General features: G+C 38.4%; 1 protein-coding gene across 11 annotated transcripts in view; it reads left to right on the top strand.

The window, feature by feature from the left end:
- Positions 1–26,706, top strand: part of PAM (peptidylglycine alpha-amidating monooxygenase) — a 267,335-nt gene that overhangs the window by 222,262 nt on the left and 18,367 nt on the right. For 6 of the 11 annotated variants that reach the window (XM_079786765.1, XM_079786768.1, XM_079786767.1 and 3 more), the window contains exons 16-21: positions 4,045–4,368; positions 12,843–12,972; positions 22,295–22,411; positions 24,771–24,843; positions 25,736–25,946; positions 26,353–26,553. In XM_079786765.1, the coding sequence (XP_079642891.1) occupies positions 4,045–4,368; positions 12,843–12,972; positions 22,295–22,411; positions 24,771–24,843; positions 25,736–25,946; positions 26,353–26,553 (1,056 nt within the window). The remainder of the gene's footprint in view (positions 1–4,044; positions 4,369–12,842; positions 12,973–22,294; positions 22,412–24,770; positions 24,844–25,735; positions 25,947–26,352; positions 26,554–26,706) is intronic. The other 5 variants (XM_079786764.1, XM_079786763.1, XM_079786772.1 and 2 more) reach the window with 1 other exon arrangement.

Here is a 26,706-nt window from a genome sequence, read left to right as displayed (position 1 = left end):
CTGGGGGCAACCCTGGCCTGCTCTCTCCAGCTCCGTGGCTGCCGCCATTTCTGTTTGGATTTGTTTACCTTCTATAATTGAAACTTTGTAGCTTGAGTGGAGGCTTAGGCCAGCAAGGGCAGGCGGAAAGCTTGGCTTCCTCCGTTGCCTGGGAAACCTTGCTCTCTGTGGCTGTAGCCATCTTGGTTGGGTTTATTTGCATACTCGCTCTGATTGGCTGGTGGGCGTGGCTTGTGGGTGTAGCAAAGGTACGGTCGATTTGCATATTACTCTTTTATTAGGTAGGACTAGAGGCCTGGTGCACGAAACTCATGCACTTGGGTTGGGGGAAGGTCCTTCAGCCAAGCCTGTCCCCTCTGACAGACTGGGAGCCCTCAGGAGATGTCCTACTGATGGGGAGCGGGCCTAAGCTGCAGTCTGGCCTTCCTCTGTGGGAGGTGACTGGGCTGATCAGGGGAAGGCGCCAGCCCCATCACCCCGCTGCTGCTACCACTGTCACAGCCGCCAAGGTGTTTTCATCAACACGAACTCCAGTCCCTTCACCATGAAAAAAATGACAGCTTTCTTTAGGCACTTTCAAGATGTGTCTTTCATAGGATATGACATTTCTTTTCTTTCTTTCTTTTTTATCCTCACCTGAGGATATGTTTCCATTGATTTTTACAGAGCTTGGAAGAGAGAGGGAAAGACAGAGAGAAACATCAATGTGAGAGGGACACTTCGATTGGTTGCCTCCTGCATGAGCCCTGACCTGGGCCCTGGCCAGGGAGGAGCCTGCAACCTAGGTACATGCCCTTGATCAGAATTGAACCTGGACCCTGTGGTGGGCAGACCAAGGCTCTATTCACTGAGCCAAACTGGCTAGGGCAGGTTATGACATTTCTTAGCCCTCCAGCAGCACACCTTAGTTTTTCCTCCAGGAGTGTGGTGGAAAAACCTTAGAACGCCTTCTTGGATTCTTATTACTCAAGTTACCAAGAACACTGTGAGAGGCAGCTTACAGGGAGCTTAGCCAATGGGCCTTCAGAAAAGGTATTTCCTCTGCAGCTCATGCACAGAGAACCCCCTGCATTGTGTCCCCAGGGCTTCCGTCCACTGGGCTGGGGGCATGCCCCAAGCCGCACTGCGGGGGGCTGCCAGGGGCATGCCCCCAGTCCAGCTTCCCTGCTTTCTGTCAGCTGGGCTTCTGTCTGCTGTGCCGGAGGCGTGTCCCAAGCTGCACAGCATCGCTCCCTGGCCCAGCGTCTGTCCACTTGGCGTGTCCCAAGTCATGCTGTGGCGGCTCAGAGCTCACCCCCGGCCCACTGCCCGCTTTCTGTCAGCTGGGCTTCTGTCTGCTGGGCCATGGGCGCGGGCGGCGGCTTTGAGCCCAGCGTTCTGCAGCCCTTCCTCCCTCTGCGGCCTGTGAGTGGGACACTAGTGTCCCACCCTGGTGCTATGGCGGCCGCCATCTTTGTAGCAGATGTACAGTCAATTTGCATATTACTCTTTTATTAGGTAGGATAATTTAGTAATATCTGTTTTATGATATACATTGGACTGGGCATATTACATTAACGATCTTTTATAAATCTAAAAAACAATTCTTAACACTTTGCACTTGTTTGCTTTTTTTGATTCCTTTGTTCTACTGCTAACCATGTCGAGTCACACTCGACATCCAAGTGCAAAGGGTTAAAGATAGTTGTCATTATCTTTGTAAGGTTAAATAACTTGCTTAAATGCACAGAATAGCTACCAAGCATCAAAGTTGGATTCAAACACAGGTGTGAAATATAGACCAGATATTGGGCAATAACAATACAGGGGAAAACCAGAGTGCTGTAGGTGCACATGATAGAGACCCCTTATTTGATCGTCAAGGAAGGTTTCCTGGGTATAAGTGATGCCTACATAATAGCTGAAGGTTGAGCAGAGAGTTGGTTACTAGAGAAAGAATGTCCCAGGAAGAAGAAGCACCATATAAGAGTTGATGGAACTGAACGTCCTTTGTGTATGGAAAGAAAGAAAGGAATATTGAGAGATGAGGTTGTGGTAGAGACCACAAAGCTTCCTTCGTTTATATTCTACTCCATCCGTTACACTCAAGGTTAGGTATATTCCCTAAATCGGGATCATGATATGACTAATAAAAATGGTTAAATGTCAAGATTTTATATATATTGTACACCAGAAGAGGGGAAAACCCTTTCTGGTTTGTGTATAAGAATGTAAGAGATAGCCATCTAGTGGTCTCTGTCCCATGCAGCAGCTGTTTATCGGGATGCCTCTCTGAAGCTCTGTTCTCACAAGACCAATGCAGCCTGTCTGCCGCCAAGCCTGTTACATTGTTAAATGTTTGTTGTCCTAACCCAGTGATCATTGTAAGTGATAATTTCAGAGGAACTGAGTGCTCTGTGTTTGGTACATTACCACAGATTTTAGGTTTTTACTGACAAAACTGAATGTATGCCTAGTTCTGAGTCTGTGTCCCTCCATCAATATTAGCCTAATGGCATTGATTCAAGTTTTAAAATTATATTGTTTCTCTGTCCCTGAAATAGTCTTGTATTTTATTTTCTATGTAAAATGTTTCACTGTATAACAGCATGTTGAACTCGTCATCTGTAGTGTTTGGGGCAGGAGAATTTAGTAGTGATGGATTAATTTCTCTTTTATGAGGCAGAATGCCACTGTGGCCTAACAGATTTGGTTGAGTTGTAATTTGCTTTGTTCATTCTACTGAGATTGGCCCTATTAACTGCTAATTATTTTCTGATTGAAGATTTCACCTGGGATAAGCTGCTTTCATGGGCAAGAATTGAAAACCTACTTGGAATCATTAACCCAAGAATATTTGTAAACATGACAGGGTCTCTTAGCATCATTTTGGAAAGATTTCATATCCTCCTTATACCAGTTTCTTAATAACATATTCTTTAGTGAAATATACCATGGCTAAATCAGTCATCATTTTCATTTCCTAATGACCATAAGAAAGATTTTACAAATGTTACCTGATGGTGTTGGAAATGTAATTAAAACAAGCAATAGGACTCCATCGTATTAGTAATTTTATTAGCAGTACTTAGAGTAAGGAAAAGGATGAGCTATAGGTTACCTTTGGGTTTGGCTTAGGAAACCAGATTTGTGTTTCTATTGAGAACATACATATGTTTCCCATTTACACAGCTGTTGTAAATGGATTTGAAGCCATACATGTAAATGATGAGGATTAAAATACTCCTGAACTCTCCATGGCATGTTTTATATCTGTCATAATCTTTTATAAATAATTTATTTTTATGGAAGTAGATTATCCTATCCAAGTTTACTTTTTAGCATTGGAAGACATGGAATACACTTTAGTGTGGAATCATTCCAATTATATTAGTTTGTTAACATCTTCTCTCTTTTTTTTGAAACTGATTTTAAAAGTATTCTTTTCTCACAAAATTATTTTTCTGGAATTTGTTCACTTATTGTTTAAAGTCAATAATAGAGTTACTTATAGTAGCACAATATAACGGGTTTTCCAATTGCCAAGCTGATTCATATCTGTTAGATTTTTTGTTTTATAGCAACTGTTCAAAAATATACATTTAATTTCTTGTGGATTATACTTTAATAGTATTTTAAAGACAACCTCAAAGGCTTTGTAGGTAAAGATAACTGTTTTCTGATATAGCTGTTGATAATATTTTCTTTTAGAAATCTGATGGACTATTAACTTCCAAATCAATCCAACTATACTGTGAAAACCATTTATTGAAAAATGCAAGCACTATACAATCATATATGCATTATTTTGTTTCTACTAAAATGCTAATAGAGATTTTCCAGTATGGTTGGCTCCTGAGATAACAGAAAGAAATAGGTGGTGTATAAAATGAAATGTGAAGCATATTATTTTTTCATTTTCTGGAAGATCATCTTTTTTTTCCCCCTCCATGCTTGAAAGTTTGAGAGCAACCTTCTCTTTCACTTATTTTTAAGACACAAAATTTTGTAAACTTTGGAATTTTATCAACCCTCCACCCCTTATCTCTTCTCTTTTTTTCACAGGTGATTTCTATTCACTGCTTTCCAAGCTGCTAGGAGAAAGGGAAGATGTTGTTCATGTGCATAAATACAATCCTACAGAAAAGGCAGAATCAGAGTCAGACCTGGTAGCAGAGATTGCAAATGTAGTCCAAAAGAAGGACCTTGGTCGATCTGATGCAAGAGAGAGTGCAGAGCATGAGGAGAGGGGCAATGCTATTCTTGTCAGAGACAGAATTCACAAGTTTCACAGACTAGAATCTACTCTGAGGCCAGCAGAGAGCAGAGTTTCCTCAGTACTGCAGCCCCTACCTGGTGAAGGCACCTGGGAATCAGAACACACAGGAGGTGCGTGTAGGGCTTTTTCGAAGAATAAAATGTGAAATGCTGCAATGCACTGTAGCAAAATCTGAAGGGAATAACAATTAATGGTGAAAAAACTCATCAATAAAAAGGACTTATTATTAGAAAAAGTGTTAATCAGATTTGGGTTTTCGGATATCACATTGGTTTGAGGAGTATTTCTTTGTGTTTTGGTCCAATACTACGTAAATTCAGTCCATTCAACTGGTGAGCCAGAATTACCAGGATCAGAAATACTTGGATCGTGTTGGGGATGGTAGCATATAAAATTCATGGTAACAAATTCTTATTATATCAACATTCTCCATTTTGTTCCATGGAAAGAAACTGAAAATTCAAAAACATGGTACGTAAACTCCCAGTGTATGAAATACTTATAACACACTACCTTCTATTAAGGTATTTACCTTCCTCTCAAAGGAATCGTTTACTTCTCATCCAATTGATTTGTACATTGTAACTGTGCTTATGACTTTGATTCCTTAAGTTCCATCATTAATTACTACCTTAATTGGAAAGTCAAGTAGTTATTTCTGAAAGGACCTCCATTCAGGGAGTAACTATCAGATTTATCTTTATTTCTAGCCATGACTGGCTGCCATAATTAGAGGACAATACCTTATTCCCTTCAGGTTTCTGTACCAGCAAGCGATGGATGCCTCTTCTTTGTCTTTAATTGTGTTGTGGCCTCTGTGATATTGATTGTGTTTCGTGTTACTTGCTAATGTGGAAAGCCAGATAATACAGCATGTGGAGATCATCTCCAAAAAGTAACCGATGGCCATGCATGGCATCTTCCTGTGCGTGGGCTGGAATGGCGCAGGCTGCCAGCTTGATGTTTTCAATACAGCTTTGCAGGAAGTCATAAATTATTCAACACCCAGCTGATTTGTATTTATAATTGAAAAAAATTAGCATGTGGGTTTGTTTGTTTTTTCTGACACAGAAGTTTCTAGCATTGTCCCTTGGGACTGGCCTAATGGTGTCTATGAGATGTTAACTGGAACCCAGATGTTTTACCTCTTCCTATTTAAACATTAGCTCTGCTCTAACGGATTCTAAATTTATTGAATAAAACTGTGTTTCTCAAGAGGTGGTCCCTACACCCCCTTGCATCAGAATCTAGGGTGCTTCTGAAAAACCTAGATTCTCAAATCCTACCAAAGAACCGTGAATTGCATCTCCTGAGTATGATACCTAGAAATCGGCAGTGTATGTCCCTCTCCATTTCATGAATAGACTGGGGTATCCATCTGAACCTCTGTATTAAGGACAATAAGTTGTAGTCCAAACAACATAAAAATAAAAGGCAAGAGGGCCTCGGGTTAGAATACAGTTCTATTTAAGTATTAAACATTAGAGTTCAGCCTGTTTTATTCCAGGACTTGTGTTTGCTTGTTACTATTCAATTTGAAAAAACATCATCATCACTTATAGGCATTGTAAGTGTCAATGAAAAAACCATAGTTTGACTTAAGACATTACATTCCTGAAACCTACTCTGTTTTCCTAAGAAAAAAGTGCTTAAAATCCCCAAAATACATTTACTTTCCAAATCTCTTCATACTCAGAAGCTGAGACTACCACTCATATCCCCAGTTCGGGGTGCTAGCACAGCCCAATACCGGGGCATTTTCAGAAGCAGCACTTCAGATTCATTGACCCCCCCAGATTTTGGAAATGCAATATGCTAGGCCCAGAACTACCTGAATGTTTCAAAGGCAGCACCATTTTGTGGACCTTCCAGTTGGTGTGAATTTCACTTGGTTCCAGACCCTGGCAAATGCCTTTAAAGTTGAGCTTTCCACATCATTATGGGTTAAGTGTCAGTGAGCACTACGATTCATGAAAAGCAACATAGACTGACATCTTCCAGCTTTGCAGAGCTGAGAAAGTCCTTGGCGTTCTAAGGAATAACATGGTTAAGTGCCTTCAATGTGTCTCTAAGAATGTAGCCATCACAAAACCCCTCTTTTTAAAAGTCTTGTCTTCATGACCTTTGGTGGTTCAGAGTCTATTCTGAAAACTCTCCTCCCAACAGTTGTGAAGCAGTATTAGAAATCTCCTGACAGGCTCAGCTAGCCCAGATAGGCATTCCAACTGTTGTTGGATAGAGGATGCCTCAAGCAGGAAGTAGCTGCAGCCTTCCCGCCACATATGCACAGGAGCACACACTACAGCTTCCTCCCACCCTCACGCCCAAGTAGCTCTCCATTTGTCTAAACAAAAAATTGAAAACCACTCCATGGAGGTAGTATGATATACATAGAACACTTCAGACTCGAGGCTGGCAGCCTGGCTTTGAATCCTGGCAACACCATTTAACTGTGGTCCCTAGGAAATAATACATGGAAAGTGCTTTGAACAGTTTCTGACACATAGAAAACATTTGATAATTGTTGTAATACGTTAACAACAATTATGATTATTATTGCTACCATTAATGTCATGTTGGATGAAAATTTCAAAAATTTAAACACCAATGCAGTAGAACTAAATAGTAATTACTTTAACTTAAGCAGCATCTTATGAGAGAATTTTCTTGCAATGTGTAGGAAAGCTGCAAAGTCTGGCACTCTAATTTGATAAATTATGATTTGACAGATTTCTATCATAATGGGGTTTATGGCTCTTCAAATCTCTGATTACTTATATTGATCTGCCTTGATATTTGCCTGTGGTATTTGATGCACAGTGTGAAAATATTCAACTTGGTAAAGTGAGAAGCAAATGCACTCCTTTTTACGCCTAACATTATTTTGATTTCCATCACTAGTTTGATATCTATATTGAGACAGCATTAATAGAATAGAAACAAAATGTTAGCTGTCTTTATTCTAGTTGCCTTCTGGAATCTAGATTCATTGAACAATGCATTAAAAACCACAGTAACTATTCTCTTTGGCAAATTTGATTGCACTACTATTTGCTAGCACATGGAAGCCTGATTCAGCATATATTACACACCACTGGATGCATCTAAAATAATCTGTATTTGTGTGATGCTTTCCATCAGATAAGAGAACTCAGAGTCTTTAAGTATTCTATGATACACTTAGATTGAATTTAATTTCTGCGGACAAGTTTTACTTAACTCAAGAGTCCAACTTTTTAACATATTTCAGCCATATGCTTACCTCTAGGTTCAAATCTGAAGTATTTCTAGAGTAAAATGAGGCATTCATTTGGCTGATTTTTTAATCGCTGGAAGGGAAGAGAATAACAAACACAAGCACATACATAGCCCTTACTCTGAGCCAAGCTAAGTGTTTTAGATGCATTAACTCATTTCATCCTCATAACAAGAACGGTATTTATAAATTCATGTAGAGAGAAAGAAACTGAGGCATTGAAAGGAGATAGCTCAAGGAACCAAGATTTAAAGTCAGGCAGACTTGCTCCAAGTCTTGTTTTTTAATCATTTTGTTATTCTCCTTCTCACAATAAAATAAAGATAATAATGGATAGATAGATAAGAAGATGACTGCCTTTTTCCAATCATCCCATTATCTCATCTATGATCATAATAACTGTAGTTGTATATTACCTTTGGTCATGCTTTCTCAATCACTATCCAAACAAATTGACCAAGATGATCTCATTTGCAAAATGCTGATCTAATTTTCTTATTTAAAAAGAAAATAAATTCTAATGCTTTGAACCCCTACTTATGTCTTAACTCTCTTCCTCACTTCACTCCCATTAAATGAAACATTATAATTAGTTCTTGTTCTCTTTTTGACATAGGTAAATATTTTCCCTATGCTTTTAGTTAATTACAGTTATTCCTGCACCTCGGATGAATAACAATCCCTGACCAAAATAATGTATCTTCTCCTCACTAGAGGAGAATTTGCAAGTGTAGAAAATACAACCACTTCCCTTTGTTCTTGTTGTGGTCTTCCAATAATTTCATCAGGATCCTTTCCATAAGATTAAATGTGAAGAGCCTAGTTATGCTCAGGTTAGGTCATAGTTCTGGGTTGGAAATTATATTTTTTTCTCAACGTTATCTAATTCCTTTAGTCCTTATGTAACAGATAAATGAATGACCTTTTAAATGCTCATTAATAATTTCATATGAAAGCAGCATTGATCATTAACATTAATCTTTTCTTGGAAAGGTGTAATTCATTAATCCTTTTAGTGATTTATTAATACAATTTTAATAGTAATGTTTCATTTTTTCTGAAAGTAGTAACTTTTTTCTAAATTCATGGTGGATTATGAGGCTGCACATTTACCTTTATTTATAATAAATGCAAGGGTTCTTCTGAAATAATCCTATTCTTTGACATCCGAATTTAGAGCAGCAGACTCTTGGAGTTGGGAATAGCTTCCCAAGGTCATGTGTAAGAAATGTGTATTTAATTTTCAAATTAAAACTGTAAGTCTACAAAATTAATTAATCATGTACTGAATCACTTCTTAAATAAAAGCTAAGAGGAGTCTGAACTCAAAATTTTAACTTCTCTGTGATTGTTAATGTTAAGTTTAAGTTAGAACCCAAATATATTTTATCATACAATTTCTTTAATAAGGATTTGAGATTTTTCTTCATTAGAGAAATCATTATTATTAATAGAAAATAACCATCCTTAACATTGATGCCTGAAGTCTGGCTCAAGCCCACGGTTTCTTTTCTATGATATAAGAAAATTATCTGGGATGAGCCGGTATGTTCTGGCCTTCTATGATTCTCATGTAGAGGTGGGCTGGGATTGGGAAAACATCTGTATTAATTCCATATACACATACCACTGGTCGTAAATTATTGCCTTGATTCTTGATCATTTAATTTTGAAGCAAATAGCCTTTAACTACCTAATAATTTAAAAGATGGTGACACTGGAAGCAAAAACATCAATTAACTGAGCTAATGTTCACAGATGAGAACAGTTTTCCTTTATTATAGAATTTCTAGTTAACTCAGAGACCTAGATCCTGAATATTTTGAGGTCTTGAGTAGGTAATCTTAATAAATGTACAATTATATTTTTAATGAAATTTAATATAATTTCTACAAACATTCTTGCCATGCACAAAACAGTTCTCCTTCGCAGTGATTCAGTACTAAAGGAGCCAATTTGCTCGGTGTTAGACCTCTTACATATTTCCTCAGATGGCACCTTAGGTTTTGAAAATTCACCAAAAGCATATATTTTTAAATAAATGTGTACATATTTACACTGAGTTTTCTACTTGAAATTTCCTTCTTGAAAATTTCCAACCAAAAAAGATTCTTATATGTGACAAAATAGTTTGTTAGCAACCCATTAGTCAATGATTTTTGTAGACTTTCAAGCACTTATCAATCTAAGGTCAATGATCATTGGGATCATTCATAGCTAGGTTAAAGTTCTTTACACAACACTTCCAATATTTTATTAAAATCATATTTGAGCCCTGGCCAGTATGGCTCAGTGGCAGAACATTGGCTTGAACACTGAAGGGTCTCAGGTTCAATTCCTGGTCAAGGGCACTTACCTGGCCCCCGTTGGGACATGTGCAGGAGGCAGCCAATCAATGTGTCTCACTCACATCTCTCTCTTTCTCTATCCTTCCCTCCCTTCCTCTCTCTAAAAAATCAGTGGAAAAAATCCTCAGGTGAAGGATAACAACAATAAAAAAAAAAATTACATTTGATCCCAGAACAATGTACTAATTTTGGACATTGCGTATTTTCTATCAGAGTTAGTATCTCTGCACCTTCATGAGCACCTCGCTTCCAGTACCAGCTGGTGAACCACTGACTAGAAAGGTTCCAGGAACCATAATATCTATTTATTGTATTTAATGAAAATAATTCGCCAATTAGCCTTTATTACTGAGTCGCTTCACAATGTCTCTAGCGTAGTGCCAGGGGTAAAAAAGGGGTAGTACAAGTTAATTATAAGGCTGCTTAAACGCTAGTTGAAAACATAATAAGCAAGAAATACCAGCATCGCATTCAGGTTCGTGCACTTATTAGGCCATTGCGGTAGGCTAGGCCCCGTGCAAGCCTTGGTGAATAAACAGTGAATAAGACATGGTCCCTGCCCTCGAGAAATTCCATCTAGTTTTGTCGTACTCTGGGCTTCAAAAATCTGACTAAAGCAACTAGACATGTATATTGTCATGAGGTTCGAGGTTTTCTTGGAGCCTATCCAGTATCCTCAGGAGATGGCGAATGAGTACAGAATCATGACCCCCAAACAGACACGCTGTAACCGAGATGAGAATGAATGAAGTACAACCTGAAATTCAAGCACCTTTAAAATAATTTAAAACATTTTCTTTGGGGAATGATTTATCCATCTGTTGATCCATCTAGACATCTCTAATTATTATGCTTATGCCCTATTTCCATAGTTTACTTTCATAAACACGGTTTTAATCATGTCACTCCATGCTTAAAAACCTTCAGCGGCTCCCAACCGCCTGTAGCAGCAATTTGTGTCCTTTCTTCCTATTATGACAAGCGTGATAAATGATGAATGCTATTCATCTGAGCAGCCCCTTTCACATCCACTGCTGTGCCCAGAACTGTTTACAGATTTAGAAATGCCAGCTGTAACTCTGCCCCCCTTCTCCCCAACTCAAGAGGGCATATCAAAGCACACGTGAGTGAGAATGACATTCTTGTGTGCGCTAACATATTTCAAAAGCAAATTATTCCCAAACTCTGTGCTTTACTGCTACTGGTAAGGTACTTGCAGCATGCCTCAAAATTAATCATAGTATAGAGCAAGACACCACAGCTCAGAACTACAGATGCATTCATTTTTAAATCCATATTCCTTCATGTTGTCTACAACACATTTTCCAGTCTAACCTAGATCTCTGGGTCTGTTCATCTGCCTCCTGCTTCCGGATTCCCACCTGCGGTACACAAGCATTCTTTCCCTGTTACATAAAGAACTTGAAACACATTCTGCAGTTATAAGCATCCTCTCTTTTGATCTTTCTGATCTAAATGCTCTCCCCCGACTTCTATACTCAGTGAACCCCCCACTTACCTTTAAGTGCAAGCACAAATGTTTCTTCTTCTGGGAAACCTCTCAGGCCTGACCTTAACCCTCCCCTCTCCCAGCCCTGCCTCAGGAAGGTTTATAGACCCTCTCTCTCCCACATTCCCTGCCTTACGTTGTGCCATACATGTTTGCTTTCTTTTGTTTCTAATTTTGTCGTTCCTCAAGGCCAAAAACGATGTTTTATTTCTGGTGGGTTTTTTTTTTTTATGTGTGTGTGTGTGTGTGTTCCCGGAATCTAGCATAATGCCTCACCTACACGGTACACTAAGGGGATGTTTGTTAAAGATGCTTCAACAAAGCTTGTAGGCAGAACTGATCTAACATCCTATTGATTGTGCTATGCTTTGTTAATTTTTTTGAAAGAAAAATGGTAATTGTGCAAAGGTAAAATATTTTAAGTGAAAAAGTACTATTTTTTATAGTCAAGAGAATTATTTTAAAGTGTTTATTCTCACACTGGTGTCCTCTCAAGTTCCCAGAAGCTAATTATGGAAGCCCTGTCCCTCCCTTTCTTCCTCGTCTTTAATGCGTCTTGGAGATTTTGCAGTGTTGCTACGTCCTCCAGAGGGTGGGCAGGATAAATGAGACTGGAATTGCTTCTTTTCTACTTCTCAGCATCTCTGTTGAAGCATTTTGGAGGGGAAGAAATATTGACACTGATACAACAGATTTCATAGCATCTTCGTAACTATATATCCTTAGTGTAGCTACTCCACACATCATACCTCTTTACTCGAATGTCTGTAAAGGGATTACCACAAATGAACCCAGCTATTCTCTATAAATGTATTCTGGTCAGAAATAAGAATGGCTTGGAAGTCATTCAGTCACAGAGTTTCTGTGATTTTTCCTTTTTCTTAGGTTAGGAAGCAGTGAAATATAAGCAGTGAAAGAGGATGTCTCCCCACTCCCATTTTTCATAGGAACACTGAAATTAGGAAAAAATGAAATTGGCATCTTATATAGTTCCTTGTACAGGGATGGCTTATTGTAGGGTCTGGTGTATATTGAACATCAGAATGTACACAAGAGTTGAGAGAGAGAGAGATGCTTAATTGGCCATGTTTGGCATTTATTTACAACATTTAAAAGCTTTATATTAAAGTGATGCCATCCATGTGGCCACATTTTCCAAAGATACTAATTATAATAAGAATGGTCTCACATTTGTTCTTCCTGATTTAAGGGTAAGCAGGTTTTATAGGCATCTTATCAACAGGACAAGAGAGCATGTAATTCCCGAGCAGTTCACAGTCGCTTACCTGATTCATAGCTCCAGAGGCTACCTGGCATGTGCATGTGGCATATCATGTAGAGCACGGCTTGATTTATTTTTTTCTTTGCACCGAGTGACGTTACTGCATGAGTTTCTTATAACCAATGTGAATCTTCATGAGGCTGTACTAGCTTCCTTGTTTACACTAAATGTACGGATTTGTTTTGTAGATTTCCATGTAGAAGAGGCACTGGATTGGCCTGGAGTATACTTGTTACCAGGCCAGGTTTCGGGGGTGGCAGTGGACCCTAAGAATAACCTGGTGATTTTCCACAGAGGTGACCATGTCTGGGATGGAAAGTAAGTAATATTTTTCCTTCAAAGAGTAAAAGAAAATAAAAAGAGCATGCATCACTTGTCATTACACTAAGAATAGTGCTGAGAGAACGTTCAAGGTTCTTTTTGAACTTGATTTGTGTGAGCAAAATATATTTGTTCTTTTATTGTATGACAAGTAACAGAGCGGAACTCTAGTGCATTTTAAAACAAAGTAGTGGTTTTTTATGCCCTAACCAGTTTGGCTCAGTGGATAAAACAAAGTAGTGGTTTTATCAACTAGTTTATAAAAAGAAGGCAATAACAATGTGATTCTGCCTACCTACCATGTTTTGCTCCCTTTAAGCTTACCTTCACATTTCTAAGGAGAATAATCCTGAAAGCAGTTAAGAAATAGGCTGAGGAATTCTAAGACTTCAAAGGAAGTGTGTGAAAAGTTACTCTTTGACTATAATACAGCACTTTGTTGTTTCCTGATACTGGGTGCAGCCTGTTCTAAGGCCACTGGACTTGCCCATTCCCTCGCACTGCTCCTCCGCAGTGACAGCAAGTAGCCTCTAGGGACTGTGGCTGGAGCAGTTTGGCCGCCACCGGCGTAGAAAAAATCAGTACCCATTTTGAGATGCTGCCTGTTACAGGGTTATAAACACATTTACATAATTTTTTTAAAAGACTGCTCCAAAATTTAGCTGGTTATTTTAAATTTCCTGAGTAATGAATATCCATTTATTGATTTGTTTTATCACACATTTACATCAGAAGGTACATTTTAAGATATCTTATCAATTAAGTGGATCAGTCTTCTCCTTTCAAGAATACATCTGTGGGGTCCGGAACATTGAGGATCCACATGTGTACTTCGATGGTTCTTTTCCCTCGTTTTCAGAGATGTTGATTACCCTCATGCTAAACCTGCTGTGTCACAGACACATGTCGATAGCTTTCTTTGTGCAGTTGAAGGTGGAATGCAATCAGCATTTCAGAGTAGATTGGTCGCTTTGTTCCTGTTTAATTGTCCTTTCCAGTTGTCACACTTGAAAATGGGATTGGAGAAAGAGATCACTTCAGAGTTCAAAGGAAACAATCGAACTCAATATCCCTATTCATGCATCTCTCGTACATCGTCTTAGTCAGTATTGAACATCTAATGGTATTTTAACATGTGCTTTTAAAGGCAAACTATTACTATTCATTGTAGCATATTCTTCATTTTAATGAATATTGCCAAATTTTCTGCACGGATTTCTAGCCTCATTTTGTCAGAGAAGAAAATTGCGGCATCATTTCCTCCCATTGATGCTGTCTCAGCTGGCTAAAGTTGAGTTGGACAAAGCCCAGTTTTCCATTTTAATGTTATATTTATTCCAAGTAAACAGCAGAGGCTGGACTAGCTTATTACAAAAAGGGAGTCAGTAAAAGGCAGCTCTGGGCAGGAGATGACACTAGACTCTGAAACAAGAACCACATAAGAACATTTTCTGTGACATATGGTTCTAACTGAAAAACTGCTTTTTCCTGGCATCTAGCTTTCATCTGGATACCCAGTGTCATGTGTACAGCAATTCCAGTGTCATTGCCAAAGCCCTGGTGTCTTTACCCTCATACATGGCACCAACAAAATGGTGGTGTTTAAAACGCTAGACTTCTTCAGAGCAAATGCGCTGGTTCAATTCATTGCATCTCTGTTTCTCCTTTCTTCTTCATCTCTATCTTTCAGGTGTGAGAATCCTTGTTCTCCCTCGTTCCTTCCGCCTCTCCTGTATTGCCAGTTGGCCTCTAGCACCCTTTGCAGCCGTGCTTGTGAGGAAATGCTCTTCCAGCTCTCAGCTCTCTGCTTTCAGCAACTGTCTGCTTTATCATTCATGAGGGGAATTAGAAGTGGATTGCTCTGTTCATTGTTATGTTCTTTTTTTAGAAAAATAGATTCGGATTTGTGAGCTCTGTTCTTTGAACAGTCACACATGATCACCCATCCTGCATACACAAGTCACCTTATATAAAATAAAATGGAGTACATAGTTTTTCTTCTCCCTTGTTAAGTATCCAAGAACTGTACAAAGAAAAAAGCACTTTCCTGTAGAATTTATGATGGGCTGGTGAGAGACAATGGAAATTTAAGATGGTGTGGAAATTGCATTCTTATTGCTACCACTGCTTGGATAGAGTAGTGATAAATCCTACATTAATTTTTCTTGGAGTCTTTCCTATCCTGACATTGCTCATGTTCACAAAATTGTAGGTTCCATAAGGCTAAGGCTTGCTTTCAACCAAAGCTAAGTACTCTATACACTCTCTGTCCCCCAATTTTTAGAAGGTTATTCTTTAAGTATCAGACAATGCTTGGAGTTAATAATAATCTCTAATTATACTTGTTACCCAAAGCTCCTTTGACATCATCACACCATCTGTCTGTACTATTACTCTTCATTCTTACCCAGTATCCCTGATCAGCTCTTACTCTTCTACTTAACCAAGCTGAATAAGCATAGCAACCAAAATCCTATATAATAAAAGTGTAGTATGCAAATTATCCCCTCAAGCGGGAGTTCTTCCGGGAGTTTGACCAGGAGGTGGGACCGGCCAGGGGAAGGGAAGGAGTACCCGGTAGCCACTGCCAGCCGCTAGGGACCCTACCAGTGCATGAATTTCGTGCACTGGGCATCTAGTAATAATAATAATAAACCAGTTAACATCCTGAAAGATGATTGTCACTCCCTTTCTCAATTTGATTTCTATTTTCCTTCCTCTCTGTCTCTTACTTCAATATGACTACTTTAAGAAGCCTCTTCCAGCTAAAATAGGAAATACCTATTACCAGCAGGGTGTAATGAAATTTTAAAGATCCTCTTGTCTGCCCTGGTGTTAGGGCAGCATGGCAGCTAGAGCTCTTTAATGTTTAAATGCTTCCCAGTAGGAGCTGGGTAGCTCCTGGCTCAGTAACAGCTGTTCCTGGGTTTCTATCTTAAAATCACCCCCACTGTCAAAGACTCACTTCTTGGCCTTTCTTTTATTTATCCAGCTATGGTCAAAGTTCTACTGTGCAGGACTCACATCACATACCAACTAAACCTAACCATGTGTTTTACCCCTAATTTTTAGGTGTTAAAATGTGCTTCCTTTATATCTTTTATTATTTCTTCACATGGAGTTGAAAGAGATCTCGGGAGTTGTATCACTTGCGAGTCTTTCTTTTACCATTAAGTGAGAACACCCAACACACAGTAGTTTAGGAAAAGAAGAAATTTGTTAGTTTGCATAAATGAAAACTTCAAGGGTATGATGGCCCACACAGTATCAATGGGATCTGTTTTTTAACACACTTTCTCCTAATTGGCTCTTTTCTTAGGCCCTGAGAATCCATTATCATACTAGTTACAGTGAAGATAGAGTCTATGTCCCTGATAACTCAATAGAAAAATTCTTAAATTGAGTCTTTTAGCATTCTTCAGTCTGACTGAGGCCATGTCTCCCCCATCCCTGAACCAGTCTTTGTGAGCAGAGGAATGAAATCCACTCTTTGGCTTAGCTTCAGGTTTTTTTGTTGTTGTTGTTGTTCTATTCCTGGAATGTGAAAGTAGAGTTGATGTCATCGAAAAATAATGGGCTGAGAGAGAAGTTCAAAATATTGGGTCAACTAAAGGAAAAATGAGGTTTCATTAGCACAAAATAGTGCAGTAGACATTGGGCACCCAGAATGGCACATATCCACCAGAATTGTAGTAATACCATGAATAGTTCATCTCCAGCTCCTCCCTGCCTAATGCAGACATCTCTTTACAAAATCATCTACAGTCAGCCAGTGCTAGAATTACTTCAGTGCCAAGAAATTCCCTAGAGATGAGACTTACTCTTCAATTATGGGACTCATCCAGATGTCATAAAGGTCTTCATTATGTTAATCTCAAATCTGAGTCCCTAACTCCACCTCGTGACAGCCTGATGCAGAATGAATTTACTCCCATTTACCCAGGGCAGTTATTTGCCTATTTGAAGACAGCCTTATCTTCTGCAGACTGAATACCCGCAGGCCCTCACCCAGTCTTGATGCTGACATGATACTTTCATCCGAAAGTGCTCTGGTTTCCCAACCTCTTAAAGGGTTTGGTTGAGAAGTGGCCACAACACCTCACGTAGTATCTGCTCAGCAATACAGTTACTTTCCTTGACGTGCATTCTGGGTATCTATTAGTATAAACAATTGTATTCACTTTGCTTCAGCAAGAGTATCACCACCTTGTTGCCTTGTGTTGGACTCATAATATGCTAAGATCTCCAAATATGTTTTATAAACTGTGCTCAAGTTTTTACTGGAAATTTATACTCATAGAGTGTTTTTTAAATGCAAGACTTTATTCCAGTTACATTTCACTTCAGTAGATTTAGCACTGTTTCAGTTTTCAGATATCATTTTATTCTTAATTAACCAGAGAGTGAGCTATCCCTCCCAGCCTTGTTTGTATTCGATCTGTTGGATGAGCATGCCTGTCATATCTTCATAAATGTTGTTTATAAAATCTGAATAGTCGAATGGTTGGTTAAACAAATGTTGTTCTTAGAGATGTAGTCTTCTGGGAATCTTCTTCCACTTGCCCCCCAGATAGCTCTCAGTCCTTCTCTTCATCAATGCTTTATAGAATTTTGACAAGATCAGTTATTTCAGAAATCTATCTGCTTCCTAACTGGCAGGAAACTCAGTTCAAGATTTGCCTCACTAGTTTTCTGGTGACTCATTTAAGATACCAGCTTGAGGTTCTGCATCTACATCTGCAAATTCTTTCATATCTTAAGAATTAATTGTGCCTGGAAAACAGAACTCGAAGTGACTGAGCGGTACCTTAGTACCTTACTATCTGAGAGAAAATTGTAAGGAATCTACAACAACAACGTTTCCATTCCCCACCCTTCTCTCACAGATTGCCATTTCCCATTGTCCTCTAGCTACTTGCTTCCAGTTTTACACCCCTTCCTCTCATTCTTCTTGGTTAGGTAACTTCTTCCGTGTCTCCCACATTTACGTTAAATTTAATAGAGTGCATTCCCAGTAAGAGAAGACCGCTTTTTTCTTCTTTAAAGACAGGAGACCTGGGTTTGAATCTTGGTTATCATTTCCTAGCCTTGAGACCTGCATCAAGACATTTGAACTCGCTAACTCTCAAGTTCCCTAGTCCAAAAAATAAGGCCTTTAATAGGCGCCTTACTCTGTTGAGTAACAAAAACCAGTGCTAAGTGACTCATCCCCAAGTGCCCGCCCTAACGGACCAGAGCCCAGTGCCCTGATACCTCGTCCTTTGTTTTTTTTCATTCCTGCCTGTGACATCTCTCCTGCTAGCTCCATCAGGGCACCGAATACTCGCGCTGGTTTCTTTCTCTGCCCACATTCTCTCCTCACAGGGGGTTTTTGCCATGTGTATATATTCAGAAGTAAGTGTTTTTAACATAGTATTAAATTTACTCCATTTAAAACCTCTAGCCTTTGTATGGTATGTCTTTGCTTTCCTAACATTGAGGATACATTTCCATTTAAATTCTCACTTGAAAACCTATGGCTCTCTCCCCAGCTTCTTAATTTATATAATTACAACATTATATTTTATTTCTCTCTTCAGTTGCTATTATTTATTTTGTTTCCCTTAATTTGGATTGATGGCACAGAAGTTTATTTTCTCCTTACTCTAGTTCTTTCTCTGTATGACCACAGCAGAGCATTTCTTCCCGGCCTTATCTAAACTGTTTGATTAGCTGCTAATGTGCAAAATCATTAGTGGTGGATTCAAACTGCTAAAAATAAAGAACTGATGAATTCCGGCCCACAGGCCACAGTTCAGTCTTTTCAGCGGAGTGCTTTTTCTTAAGAAGCAAACAAAGATCAGCAGCGCTCCGGGCACGGTGAAATGTGCAGGGTATTATTATATCCTGTAAAAAGTTAAATGTGGTTGAAATAAAGACTTCTCTGCAACGTATAACCCGGGCTAGCTGCTTTAGAACACCAAATAAGCACTTTGCTATAGCAACCCTGTAGCCAGCTCTGTAGTTTGACATCCATTTGTGAGCTATTCAAAGGTTACCTTTCTGTGAATTACAACAGAGTTTATGAACTAGTTTATTGGGCAGATTGTGTGTGTGTGTGTGTGTGTGTGTGTGTGTGTGAGAGAGAGAGAGAGAGAGAGAGAGAGAGATTGTGGTTAATTTCTTTAAAGCTGTAATCATCTTAAGAATTCTAGAATTTTATTATTTGCTTTTTACGTTTCTGAAGTAAATTGATATATTTAAATGATGCTAAAATAAGTAGGATGTCATCTTTGTTTTTTGTTTTGTCATATTTACTTTGTATTTTTTTCTCTGTTTTGAGAGGTGGTCTTTAAATGAACAGATTCTCTAAACAGTAAATTCAAGAACTTGTCTAATCACTGAGATCCTTTAATGTATATAGCAGAATGATAGTAATACCGTGAATAATAATCATAAGGCTATATACTGTAGGAAAAGTGGCTAGTCTAAAGCATCACATAAAATGCCCTCTGTACACACTAATGACAGGAGGGTAATTTATGATAACCAAAAGTCTTAAAAAAGCACACAAACTAAATTGTTGTTACATTGTGATATGCTACTGAGAAAGATACCTTGATAAACTGAGATCTGATATTTTCTGTGTATCCAATTTTTTATTTAAAATACCTGATTTATTTATTCGGTAGCTTATTTAGTTTTGTTACTTATTTTTTTCTTGGTTCCTTCATTTGCTATTTCACAATTTACTATACCACCACCAACAAGTGAATAATGAAATGAAAGGGAATGATCCTCATATGAGTTAGCTACTATATATTACCACCACTAGAAATTTGACATTTCTAGATTATGAGTAGAGATGCCCACACACAAATTGTGTTTATGACAGCAAAGCATCAATGACTTGATACATTTTTTTCCTACATTTGTGGGCAGTACAGAACAGTGCCATTGATAAAGGATGTTTTTCCCCTACCTATTTATCAGCTACAACAGTTTCATTCCATCTGACTGACATAGGATATGGATCTGGGTTATTTATATTTCTTCCTTACCATAGCTTGGTTTTTTAGAAGCCAAGTTCAACATTTCAGGCTCTTGACTCTGAGAGACATGGCTTCCAGTGAGTTAAAGTTTACATTTTGAAATATTTGAGTGCTGGAGAAATAAGCTGGAACTATAAAAATAATTTTAAGTTAGAGTTCAGTATCTATTCCTGGGGGAGGGGGTCTCCTTTGTACTTTCTCCCGATCTATAAGTTGTACGAATGTCATTTCCTAAAATAGTAGAACCCTAGGACCAGAGATTTAGGACTGACGGTGAATATTTAAGTGATTGACAGGACAAACCAAGGGGGCAGTTATCTTCCAGAATTATTGCAGCCCATTTCTTGAGGAAATCACGAACAGGTAAAAATATTAGGCTTCTTGTTCAGTTTGTCATTTTACAAATAAGAGGTGACATTAGGTATGCCGAGGTCTGATCCGCTCCCGGTTTATCGGGATATACAGTTGGACTGCACTATTACTACCAGCCAGCAGTGGGTCAGATCACTGTCTACATGTTCAGTGATAGCACTTGGTAAGAATTATGAAGATATGGCAACTTTCCATATTACTAACTCCTATGTGGGGACTAGTAATATACTAGTATATTCCATGCCCAAGCAAATAAACTGCAAGAATAAAAAACAATTAGGAAATATAAGAGGGAAATCTAAATATAACCAGTGGATTTTATCAGTATCAGTATCGTGGTTATGATATTGTACTATAGTTGTACAAAATGCTACGCTTGGGAAAACTGGGTAAAATGTACAAGGAATCACTCTATTATTTCTTACAACTGCATGTGAGTCTACAATTATCTAAAAATTTCAATTTGAGAAAAAGTGAAACCAGATTTTTAACTTCTTATAGTCAGGGAAAGCATAATTCTCACATAATTTAGATTGCCACTGTGCCATTGCAAAGCACTGGAATATTTCTAAATAATGAAGAATATAAGACTTACACTATTAGAGACAATAAATGAAGAGACTTCGTCCTATTACACACGAATGTGAAACTTACAGCATACTGCGAGTCTCAGATATGCTGAACTGATAGCCAATCTCATGGTCAGGTTGGGAAGAAAACATCATTGATAACTGAACCTGGTACCTTTGTTCTCTAGAAAATTAGTTATGATGTCTTTAGTATAAAAATTCATATTGAAAATACTTTCAGATATAGCGTAAACTCTTTGGTATCTCACAGTAGTAAAAGAGAGCGAGTTCCTGTTTGCCCTTTACCAGACTTTCCTGATTTAATAACACCTTGTGCACTACGAATAAAATGTCACGTTTCAATTTAATGATGATCCCATGAATCTCTTATAAAATCTGCTCTGTTAGTGATGTCACTTCCACTTCATAAACCTATGTATATTTTTTCTACATATTGTTGTGTGGTTTTAACTACACATAATGACATATGTAACCAGTATTACTTCAGTTTTAGGTTGACAAAGCTGAATCAATATTTTGTACTCAATTGAATGGGTCATTAATAAGAACTACCTCAGGGACTTATTGTTATCTTTCAGGAAAAATATACCCAAAAGACTATAATAGTCAAGATGCTTACATAATTGTGTGATGTATATTCTTATTGGCAACAGATTATATTTTGAAATTTTTGTTCTGCTGGGACTCTACATAAGTTCCATAAAAATACCAACCAACTGATCAACAGCTGTACTGTATGCAGATTTGAGCAGTCTAGTTGTTGGTTTTCCAAAGTACCAATATGTCTCCATAAATATTTGATGTCATTCAGATTTTTTTCATATGATTTGTATGTTGTATCTATGGCTAGTACAATAGCAACCCATTTTTTATCACTACCCTTCCTGCTATCATTTATACTTCCTTTATCATCACAGAGAAAATTAAAGTAAGTTATGCTTTCTTTTGTAATTTGAAATAAAATAACTATTAAAATATTTTGAGGACCTTTTAAAAAATATTAGTTACTTTAAGAGTTACAGGTAGTGTTCCTCAAACTCTCGTGCCTATGAGTCACGTGGGGATGGTGTGAAGCTGCACATTCAGATTCACTGGGACCTGAGACTTTGCATCTCCAGTAGCTCCCATGCTGCTCCGTGGCCATTCTGAGTGGCACAGTTCTTCAGGCTTCTGCTGTGTGTATAATCTGAACCGTCCAGGACAGAGTGAAGTCAGATACATCTGAGCTCTTCTTTTTACTCTGTATTTAGAATCTCAAGTAAATAGTCTGCATTCTCAAGTTCTTTGACTTGGTTTATTTATTTATTATTCTAATCTTTTTTAAAGCTCTTTTGACAGCAAGTTTGTTTACCAGCAAAGAGGACTTGGGCCAATTGAAGAAGACACTATTCTTGTCATTGATCCAAATACTGCTGCAGTTCTCCAATCCAGTGGGAAAAATCTGTGAGTTGAAGTGTTTATGTTGTTACTAAGGCATGTACTACATAGGGTGTTGGGTACAAAGTGTATCACTGGGTCTGGTCTTGGGAAGAGTATGTTGTATAGCGGTGGTGAGAAAGCATAGCTCAAGAAAGCAGGAGGCTGTCCTACCCAGTTTTGCTCAGTGGTTAGAGTGTCAACCCTCAGACTGAAGGGTTGTGGGTTCGATTCCGGTGAAGGACACTCATATACCTCGGTTGCAGGCTTGATCTCTGGCCCCATTTGGGGAGCCTGTGGGAGGCACCAATCGATGTGCTTCTCTCACATCGATGTTTCTCTCTGTGTGTCTCTCCCCTTACCTTCCACTCTCTCTAAAAATCAATGGGGAAAAATATCCTCGGATGAGGATTAACAACAAAAAAGCAGGAGACTAATTGGGCCATCTCATCTTTCAATTTCTAAGTAGCATATTCTAAAACCTGATTGAATATTAAAATCACCCGGAAGCTTAAAAAAATTAGATTCACCTATAGTCTGGGATGAGACCTGGACATCAAAATACTTGTAAAACTCCCCAGGTGATTCTAATAGGTAGTCAGGCTTGGGAGAGCCATGGATACACATAGCTAATGGAGTTGTGCTCAGCTACATCTGAAGATTTTTTTAAAAATTATTCAGCAGAAAAGTTATATAACCAAACTCATCAAGTAAATACTGTTAAGAAAGAAGGCATTTGTCTTTCCATCTCAAAGTGAAGACTGAACAAATGTCCTTTTTATCTTTCCTTAGTATGCATAGGTAATTTGGCATTGAAAGCCACTCATTATTTGATCTTATTCCTGGATGGCATTTGGCAGCCAAAAAAAAAGTTGGCTGACACTTTATGGTCATGGAAAGAAAGGTCACCTGCTTACAGAGTGTCCTCAACCATTTGAACCTGGCATCTTCAGGAACTGTTCCCTCTCCATCTGCTTGGGCACAGGGAGAGCCAGCTTCTTTGAAAGGCAGGGAGCCCCCTCTTTGAATGCAGCTGCTTATGGAGATGGCAATAATTAGATTTTTATAGGATTCTAAGATTGTGAGTCAGGGGACGAATTCTAAAACCAGCTCCACCACTCTGAACCTGTCTCCTTGATGCCCCGCCCATTAATCAGGAGCATTCTCATTCCAGAAAGGAATTAAAGAGGTGGGCAGAGCAATGGCTGCTAAATGGAGTTGGCTAACAGTGGCGTGTTATGTCAAAATCATATCATAACTCTTACATTCAGTCACCAAAACAGAGATCTAGTTCAGTGAATTAATATCTCAGCCTTGGCTCATGAAAAAAAAAAAATGTGTAGTGCCAGCATGATGCTAAGGCCAGACGCTGACAAACATAGCTTGGAAATTGTCCGATGTCTTTTGACCACACCATATTAAGATATTGTCCATGTGTTTGTTAATTCTGTCCAAGCCTGTGAGTTTTGATCTACATTAGTTTATAATTCGCTTACCCAGATCATCCCAATTGATTGTTAAATAGATTAACCTTTTTAAATGGTTATCCGGCACACCACTTCACTTTGCTTGGATGGGCACAGCCCAAGTCTGCTGGAAGTCGTTTTCTTTGGGTTTTACTGTCTTTAGTAGGCACTCTTAAAGCTTTTGAGTCATATATTGATGTCCTATATTACTATAGAATTATATTATCTTGCAGTGTATTTAAATGATTCAAACTATATAAATCAATTTCTATTTCTCTAGACAAATTTGTTTGTGCACATTTCTAAGAGGTTAATATTTATAATCTTAGAACTTGTTTTTTAATTTTTTTTTCTTTATTGATTAAGGCATTACATACGTGTCCTTATCCCTTCATTTCTCCCCCCACTCCCCACCACACTCATGCCCTCACCCCCCTGGTGTCTGTGTCCCTTGGTTTTGCTTATATGCATGCATACAGGTCCTTTGGTTGATCTCTCCCCACCCTCCCCTACCTTCCCTCTAAGGTTTGATGGTCTGATCGATGCTTCTCTGTTTCTGGATCTGTTTTTGTTCATCAGTTTATGTTGTTCATTATATTCCACAAATGAGTGAGATCATGAGAAATTGTTTTTAAATTGATGTTATTTGCGTTATTTAACATACCATACTTTACAATAAATATTTGTAATTTTATATAAAATTTTAAATGATTACTGCTTAAGATTTATCTTAAGGATATCTCTTTTTATAACAAGTATTTTCATTTAACAGTTCATTTTGGTCTTTTCTATTGTAATGCTGGTATACATTTATCAATTTATTAATTTATATTGTCTTTATAGGTTAATTACCAAAACATTCATTGTACACATGCTTTAGAAATTAATATATATTTAAGACAGTTATTCTTATTTTGCAGGTTTTACTTGCCACATGGCTTGAGTGTGGATAAAGATGGAAATTACTGGGTCACTGACGTGGCTCTGCATCAGGTAATTTATCTTCCATTTGGCAGTTATTCAAATAGAAGATCATGAAGTATTGCTTTCAAAACGCTCTGCCTTACCTGCATCATTCCTGTGACCCAGTTAGTTTATAAGGAGCATCCCCATCTCAAATATTTCTCTTAGAAGTTAGTGCTAGGAAAAGCTACTCGTAAATGATCAAGTCACCTCTCTCCTTTGAATTGGCAGGAACCTTAGTGCCAACCTCCTTTTTTGCTTCCATATTTTCTTTGCTTTTCTCTGTCCTCAGGTCTTAGTTCTATTTCATTCCTTGTGCTTTCTATTTTCTTTTCCTCATCTTCACTAAATTGAAGACTAGGTCTCTGGTACAATCATGTTTATGTATTAAACATTAAAATTCTGTCCCTTTTAAAAGAAGTTATATTTCAATCACAGAATAGTCATAAGTTTTTCCCTTAGAAGCAAAATTCACATTTGATACCTGTTTTTAGAGTAGGCAGCAAAGAACTAGAGAAACTAGGGGGGCAGGGGTGGAAATGCTAGAACTCAGAAGACATAGCTACCAGGGTCTTCAGACATTATCTCGGTAAGCGTTTATTGCTCATGTATTGTCTGGAGAGCATTGTTAGCTAAGGAAAGATGAGTGCATGGAATAGGTGTGGATGGAACAGGACATCCTTGTACTAGTCTTCACTCACTAATAATTACCTGGCTGACCTTGAGCAAACCAATTAATCTCTATCGTCCTCCCTTATCTAATGAAGGAATCGGACCAGATGATTTCCAGTTCTTAAAAAGTATCTTGTTTTAAGTAAGTCTCTGGGAGCTTACACTCCCATTGCCTGTGCAAGTGTTCTTAGCCACGTGGGTGTGTGTCAGTAATAACCATGCAATGAGGCTTTTGTTCCTTTTGAAAAAGGTGTTCAAACTGGATCCAAACAGCAAGGCAGGCCCCCTGCTAATCCTGGGAAGGAGCATGCAACCAGGCAGTGACCAGAATCACTTCTGTCAACCCACCGATGTGGCCGTGGATCCGGACACCGGAGCCATCTATGTGTCAGATGGTTACTGCAACAGTCGGATTGTGCAGTTTTCTCCAAGTGGGAAGTTCATCACACAGTGGGGAGAAGGTACCCAATAAGACTCTAATTGTAATTCCTAGCCAGTATCACTAGGAACAGGAGCTTGGTACCCCTCACGTCCTTTAGGATGCCATTGTCCCCAGTAGTAAACAGGGCCTCTATATGCATCTACCTGGCGTGTGCGCGTGTGCGAACACACACACACACACCTACATCTTATAAGAGGAAAAAGAATACTTCTACCCCCAGATTTTATCCAAATAGAGAGTAAATATCTAATGTGTTTGTGGGTAAGAGATATTAATGGAATAAATGTATAAACTGCTTTACCCTATTTCCCCCTGGTTCCAGATATTTAATGGTTTACTGTCATGAATCTGGAAAACAAAACTGTAGAGTCAGACTTTTGGTGCTATTACAAATTATATATCTGAGGTTTTTCTGTGTTTTGTAGAATCTTCAGGGAGCAATCCCACACCAGGCCAATTTACCGTTCCTCACAGCTTGGCCCTTGTGCCTCATTTGGGTCAATTATGTGTGGCAGACAGGGAAAATGGTCGGATCCAGTGTTTTAAAACTGACACCAAAGAATTTGTGCGAGAGATTAAGCATGCATCATTTGGAAGAAATGTATTTGCAATTTCATATATACCAGGTATTTTACCTTAATTTATTTTTGTGTTTTGTCATACTATACTCCGTTCTTAAAAAGTATTTGTCTTAGCTTCACATGCTCTTTTTAAAATTTTTTCTTAAAGGATTGAAGATACCTTATATATTAGATCTTAAAATAATTTTTAAACTGTTA

This window comes from Cnephaeus nilssonii (assembly GCF_951640355.1).
Source record: "Cnephaeus nilssonii genome assembly, chromosome: 2".
In the NCBI taxonomy this organism is placed as follows: domain Eukaryota; kingdom Metazoa; phylum Chordata; class Mammalia; order Chiroptera; family Vespertilionidae; genus Cnephaeus; species Cnephaeus nilssonii.
This window is presented reverse-complemented; position numbering and strand designations above follow the sequence as displayed.